This window comes from Sipha flava, unplaced genomic scaffold (genome assembly GCF_003268045.1).
Source record: "Sipha flava isolate LNK unplaced genomic scaffold, YSA_version1 174_pilon_pilon, whole genome shotgun sequence".
NCBI lineage: Eukaryota > Metazoa > Arthropoda > Insecta > Hemiptera > Aphididae > Sipha > Sipha flava.
Window position 1 is genome coordinate 320,848 of NW_020272000.1, and position 8,036 is coordinate 328,883.

Sequence of the window (8,036 nt, forward strand, 5' to 3'; positions counted from 1 at the left end):
TTAACAAGTTATTTAAACATTCTTCTCCTGTAGTTGAAATAAAAATTTTTTATTATTTTCATTTTACTAAATTTTCTTTTCTTCCTGCAGTTACCGAAATATATATATATATACAAAAATCGAAATCGGGCAAACCTCAGAAATACCCGGGAAAAAACGCGAACTGCCCACAGTCCTTGGATAAAATGTCATGTTTTGACTTTTGACCGGGCAAACCTATTTATGACCAACCTCATTTGAGAAAAACCGCCAAAACCGTTTACTGACTTTTATCATAAGGGCAAAACCGTATAGTCTTAAATATGTATAAGGGAATTTTGTTATCACTTTATGCCAGAAACCAAATTTTTCAATGCAAGGAAAAATTTATTAGTAGCAATGATGTACCGATTATCGAAATACCACTGAGGACTGCTAGTATTCAAAATTCATTAAATGGAGGACAAGGGTTTATTTTTTGTTTCTGCAAAACTAAGTGCACTACGAGACGATGCAAATGTAAACAACAAAATATTTTGTATAGTTCTAAATGCCATGGTTCTAATATGTGTAGCAACAAATAAACAAAAATATTATTTTTTTATTATTATTTAAGTGTACCTATTCAATTATATCTGTACAATATTTTATGATAATTATTTTTTTTGTATTTAATATTAGTAAAGTGATTTAAGACGCTACGGTTTGGCTCAAATGATGTTTAAATGTATTATTATTTTTAATTATTTATTTTAACATTATAAGAGTACCTAATATTAATATACCTACATGTTTATTTTTATACGAATGCTTAATATCATTACATTTTTATTATTATTTGAGTGTATTCAATTATATCTATACAATGTTTTATAATTATTATTTTTTTGTATTTAATATTAGCGAAGTTATTTAAAACGCTACAGTTTGGCTCAAGTGAGGTTTAAATGTATTAATTAAGTTTATTCAATTATACTTGTACAATAATATTTATTTTATAATTATTTGTATTTAATTTTAGCGAACGTATTTAGGACTCTACGATTTTGCCCTTACGATAAAAGTCAGTATACGGTTTTGGCGGTTTTGTCCAAATGAGGTTGGTCATAACCAGGTTTGCCCGGTCAAAAGCCGAAATATGACATTTTGCCCAAGGATTTTTATTTTTATGTAATGCAACCCCATCAAAAAAAAAAAGTTGTTTTATTCATCAAAATTTGATTTAATTACCGATAAAATATTTACATGATAAATAATTTTCATTGATTAACACTTTAAAATTTCACAAAATAAATAATTTACTTTGTTTTTTTTTAAATAATACCTATGGAAAAACTATTTCATCCATTATTTTTGGCAACCCCCAAACCTATGATTCGTGATCCCCTTGGAGTAGCAACCCCAAGGTTGAAAACCACTGCTTTATATTACAGCCTACGCTGGGCATTTTTGATTATTCCAAAAATATAAATAACCACACAATCACTTCCGCAATGTTCGACGGTCGCGATAGTGATGGGTTTTGAGTAATAATTATAGAAATCATTTTTAAGTCTTTTTACATAGATGTGTCACGTAAAAATAAGGGGAGTGGCTAAGTTAAAATAAAAGCTCAATTTTTTTTAGAGGCGGAAAAATTTGATTTTGCCTAGTGCACTATTTTTGCTTGGGCCAGCCCTGCATATGTCGCTAATAAAATAACGATACGTATGAGAAGACGTTTTTGTAACACTTCGCGTAGTTAAAAAACTTATACATTTAGTGTATATATGGTATAAATTATCAGAACTACTTTTGTACACGTGCCAACGTATGGGTCATCTATGAGAGCAAATAACGTCACATTTTGCATGGGATCAACTTTTAGGAGGCCGTCCACCAACATATAAGGGCTCCGGATAGGCACTGAATTCACACGTTACCAGCTATACAGTAATAACGCAGCGCTTATATCGATCATCGTCAAAATTGTAAACTTTGTTGATTGTTCTAAGCCTTTCAAATAAATTATCGACAACAAAGCCATACAAGTACATATTGAATTTATCCTAAAATCTTAGAACTTAACATTTTAATGCCATCGTAGAGTAACCGGCAGCACGCTACAAGTATTTCGTCTTATAACCAAATACCGAGCAGTAATTATGACTTTTTTTTAAATACCATTCCATTTTTGAAAAAAAAATAATAAATATATCTGGGTACCTTCTCAACTCTTTATGGTGTTTAAATTTAATCGTAATAGGTTATTCTTAAATGTGGAGATAAAATTTATTAAGTATTAAGATATGTAAACGTAAAAAGTATTAAAGTTTGATGAATTAACTATCACGAAATTGATGAAAATAATGAAATATGAATTCAGGAACCAAGTACGTGTCGACATTTCACGTATCTCGTGTGTCCTAAGCATAGGCGCAATTTGGGGTGGGGCTTGGGTGTGCTTAGCACCCTCATTTTTGAAATTAGAACCCTCAAATGTGTTTATGTTAATTTGCATTTAAATACTTATTACTCATTATCAGGGCTCGAGATTTATAACACTAATAAATCATGAAATATGCGCTATTATATGCACCAAAAAATGTAAAATATGCGCTATAATATGCACTAAAAATATGAAAATATGATTTAAAAATTATTTATTTAAAATTTTTATTTAGACATTTATGAATTTATAATTATTAAAATTTAAAGAAAAATTTTATATAATTTTACAGTTAATTTTCTACAAATAATGACTAAAAACTCTTTCCTGTTCTCATTAATTTATATGTATCGAATTTTGCCAATCTGTAAAATATAATTATTTCAAATCAATAAATTATGGAAAAGTAACTTACAGTGTGTACCTTCATAATTGCACTTATTATATGTTTCCGAATATTTTCAAACTTGAAAGATCTGTTATTGCTTAATAATGTTTTGTACAACATTAAGATAAAAGATACGATAAACACAATATTGACTTGGATTGGGATATTTTAGGAATATTTTTTTTCAATCGACAATGAGTTTTATAACGTCCCAAAACTGTTGATCACTGATGAGTGGTCGAAATATGTATTTTTGCAAGACTGAGTTTTCGATTTTTACATTAATTAGCAATAAATAGCAAAATAGTCGAAAAAATAGCAAAACCTCTAGAATATGCAAAAATATGCACTTAAAACTTTTAGAATTGAGTTCATTTTTGTCTGAAATGGATTTATTGCTCACTCTGCTATCTTTTCATAAACTACAAAAAAATATGCAAATACTACAAGTCTCGAGCCCTGCTCATTATGTATAGAAAAATAGAGTTTTTACTGTATAAATATATAAATTTATTATTTAAATAATGGTGGTGGACGTTCATCCTTCCTCTTTTCGGTCCTCGAACTGAATAATAGTAATAGGTTAGGTCACCAGATTTTGAAATCCCTAAACTTAAACCATCATATTGAATGACTCTGAGTAAAGGTTCAATATAAAAATTAACCATTTATAAGTACATTTAACCATTTTTAGTCTAATTATTGGTAAGTTCTTTTTTTTTTTATCAACCTGTTTAACATTTTACTTTTTACAATTTTATTAATTTTTTTTAACCAAATATTTATCTGTATTCAAAGTTTCATTATGATTGGATGGACCTAATTTTTTTAATAAACATTTAATGTTGAAAATTGATGTAAAAATAGTAAAATCCGTAAAAATTGTAGCTATAAATATTTACTTAAACGCTTATGAAATAAATTTCAGACTAACGATTTTTAAAAAAAATTTCAGTATTGGTAAATAAGTACTCATATATGAGTTAGCTGATATTAAATTTTCACTTAATATCCAAAAATAAAAATTTTATTACATAAAGACTTTCAAAAAATTAGGTATTTTTAAAGTTCTATATTTAAATCAAAATCGCTATTTGAAAACGTTCTAAAATACGAAAAAAATATCTTTGCTACAAGTTAAGTTTCAAATTTCTAGCCACATTAATTTTGGAATTATGACTAAATAACTAAAATCTGAGAAGTGAAAGACTTATTTACAGCGTATTTTTACCGTTTCAGGACAGTTATTTCCTCACGTATAGAAAAAGATAGAAGGGCTTCAGCAACCCTAGATTTTTCATTGAATTTGCGCCTGTTTCCAATACTTCCAATTAATAAAATACAATATTTTTCAGTCTGAGCGCGTTTTGTTAATTCGTTTTGCTCATTAATTTTTAAATTGATAATAAAATCGGTGATAACGAAAACGAAGTTGGCCATCTTGCAGCCATCCGGATTACCTGTTGCTAGACGCATGTCCAAACATATACAATGTATATTATACATAGATAACATACAATATTATCCATATCCACGCTAGTACATGTTTCATGTTTATCACCACGGTCTTAAGATATTTTTGAATACTTATTTTTTACTACATACTTAAAACTAAAACATGTAATATTTTATACTATTTACATACTAATACATAGAAAATTAATAAAAAAATTATGAAAAATATATATTTTTCGAAAGGTTCACATACAATTAAATATTAAGCTATATATTTATAAACATACATAGATTTATTACATGGATATGTTTTTTAGATAAATATTAAGAATTGCAAGAACAGAAAAGCATTACTCTTCTCTAATTACATTGGTTACTAAAATAATACAAGTCGAAGTTTTAACTCGAAAACATATCCATAATTTAATGTTATACTTACATAATTATATGTTACCATAATTAATATACAATATGCGACCTACACAGCACGCAAATAATAATAAAATAAAGGCAAGGGTTGGCCCTACAGTGACACAACCACAACACAATAAATTAAACAATGTGTGGCCAACACGACGCACATTAAATATAATAATTTGCCGGTGACGGCTAGACCCGTCGGCCCTTACACTAATAAACGAATATGGTCGACCAATACTCATAAGTGTGACTGCGTTGAATGGCGGATTGCATCCCACGCGACCACAACGAGGAATGTGCTTATACAATATACTAAACAATACAACAAAACTCAAAAAGCACAGTCCCCGCTGCGTGCGACCACCCAAACACAGTCACAGACGAACGACGAATTCACACTGCAGCCAAAACACAACACAATTTGAAACCACGTTATTTACAATGACCGCTGGTAGATATGCCTAAAACCAAAAAAACTATCAAAACCTGAAACAAATAGTTACTAGAACGATAAATACCAGACGGCCAATAAACAGAAACAACACAAGACAACGTGGTTTTACAAATGGCTGCAGACGTACGAAAAACTTGACAAAATGAATGTTGATGTACACACCACGAAAACACACGGAAGAGAATCGGTGCCGACGACATTCACCACGAAGACTACACCGCCGGACACCACAAAATGAAGATAAATGTCTCAGTGCCACCACACTAAAACTATAACACGAGAATTTATGAAACTTTGCGGCACTGAGAGCATGACATTAACTTTTACCGAAAACATAACCGAAAATTTGAAAACGTGGAAATAACGGACACATTTACGCGCGACGATAACAACGCGATTACGTACCCGACCGGTCGCACACGGAGGCTTATCACCGCCGCCGACGATGGCTGCGGGTACGCAACGCACCGCTATGCATCGCACGAAAATTGTAACATTCATTACAAAAATCACACATAGTAACGATCTCACGCGCGATAAGAATCGATACGAACAAATATACAAATATGCAATTTAACAGACGTATCGGCACGAACACTGTTATTACTTATGGTTTTATTTTTTTACATTGTATTACAATTTAAAATTAATTTTAATTTTTAAATATCCTTTTCAAATGTCAATATATCACGACGAAGTTGAAATAGAAGATTTTGAATATGATGAAGATGATGAAATGTATTATTATCCGTGTCCATGTGGTGATCGTTTCCAAATAACAAAAGTATTAGTCTTATTCTAAAAATTAGTATATAATTTCTGCCAGTATTGGGACTTATCTAGATAAATAACGCTAGGTTATCTAATTACTTATCTAAGATTACATTTTTACTTTAATGGTATATTATATTGAAGAGTATGCATTTATGTATTCTTGATTCATTTTAACCTGATATTTCTAATAATTTTTTCTTATTTTTCATTTGTGAATAAATAATTATTAAGATATTTAAATAAAATTACAATTTAACTATAAATTTAAAATAACCATTATAATTTTTTATTCTGATTTTAGGAAGAATTGGAATCGGGAGAAACAGATGCTACATGTCCTAGTTGTTCTTTAGTTGTAAAAGTTGTATATGATCCTGTAAGTATTTATTGATTACATAAGTATTTTTTTTTTTTATTTTTTTTTTTTTTGAAGAGTAAAATAGACGTTAATTTAAAAGAATACATAGTTTTTTAATATTAAACTATGCATTGCTTAGAAATGCACCTAACTGACACTATTTTTAATTAAACACATAGTAAAGAAAAATATTATATTAAATAATAATAAAAATATGTTTTATATATTGTTAAATTAATTTAATATTATATTCTCTACTGTTACTGCTGCAATATAATGATGTATAATTCAACATTTCAACTTAAAAATAAACATTTCAAAAAATTCTACCCTTGCCAGCAAAAATAAATTATCAATCAAAATTTACATTTTAATCTTATATTTACAGTATATTTTTCTAATACTTACAATAATAATTTATTTAATTTTGGCAGTATTTTATTTGTTACTGACAAAGACATAAATTAAAGCCTAAGGAAGGACTAATAATTTATAAAATAGAGCTTGGAAAATTAAAAATAATAAATAAATTACATAACTCAAAAAACATGAACAGTCGTATAAAGAATGGTGTACAAAAAGTCTAATGGGTAAATACACTGATAGTATACATGCTGATCTTACCTGTAGACACCAGAAACCCATCAAACATTTAGCCTTGCTGCTTAATAATCATATGTATGTAATTTGAGCAGTAATAAGGTAAATTATATTATAATTGTGTCATGAATCATAACCTTTTAACAAAATTATTTAAATAATTATTAAATTATTTTAGTCTTATAATTAGTTTTATTAAGTTCATAATGTAATAATTAATAATATTAATGATGATAATATTTATACACTATTACAACATATATAATACATTTATTTATTATTTAATTAACTTTTTGTAGGAAACATTACCTCATAAACAAAAATCATCTACAGTAAAAAAAGATCTAGAAAAGTGTTAGTCTAATGGCTGGTGCATCAAGAGGAAAAAGAGGAGGAGGCCGTGGAGGAGTTGGTAATCGTCCACACATATCTATTGGACCAGACAAAATTGAAACTGATGATCCACTTGATTTTAAAGCACCTGAACTTTTTCCTCCCTTGAGAGCAACAGTTACTGATATTGAGGAAGATAGTGAAGATGAAGATTTGATATCCTTTGAAAAGAAGTTGGCTAAACATTTTCATAATGCTACATCATTTATTTCCAAAGAAGAGTATACAAGCCCTTGGTCTTATCTCAAAAGTATTGATAATCATAACTATTTTCCTCCTTCATTATTACCAAAAAAAAAAAAGAATTCCCAAGATGAAAAACATAACAGTTTACTCAACGATGTACAATGGATGGAAAAATTAAAATCCGAAGTAGCAAATCATGATTATTTGTCATTACAAGAAATTGTTTCTGCTAAAAAAAATAAAATTGATGATTTCCTTTGTCCTGCCAACAAAAAGAAACCAAAAACTGATAATAGTACTACTACATCACAATTAATCAATGAAAGTATAGCTAAAGAACTTGATGATGAAGAAGATATTGATGTTGAAGATGGCGAAGAACGTAAAAAAAAAGAAGATGAAGAAAATGATGAACAACCTAAAGACATTGATGAAGAATTTGATAGTGATATAGATGACGAATTAGATGATGGCACGGATTATAATAAAAACTATTTTGATAATGGTGAAGGCTATCTTGATGATGAAGATGATGGTCTGGATGATAATGATGCAATTTATTAAATAATGCATATTATTTAGTTACCCAATATGAAAAAAA

The 8,036-nt window shown here is 28.6% G+C and overlaps 1 protein-coding gene across 1 annotated transcript; it reads left to right on the plus strand.

Moving 5' to 3' along the window:
* The first annotated feature begins 6,199 nt into the window (after window positions 1–6,199).
* Window positions 6,200–8,036, plus strand: LOC112680191 (DNA-directed RNA polymerase III subunit RPC7-like). The gene is made up of 2 exons (XM_025550217.1): window positions 6,200–6,274; window positions 7,156–8,036. Exon 2 carries the CDS (start codon window positions 7,220–7,222, stop codon window positions 7,997–7,999), a length of 780 nt encoding a protein of 259 aa, XP_025406002.1. The 5' UTR covers window positions 6,200–6,274; window positions 7,156–7,219; the 3' UTR covers window positions 8,000–8,036.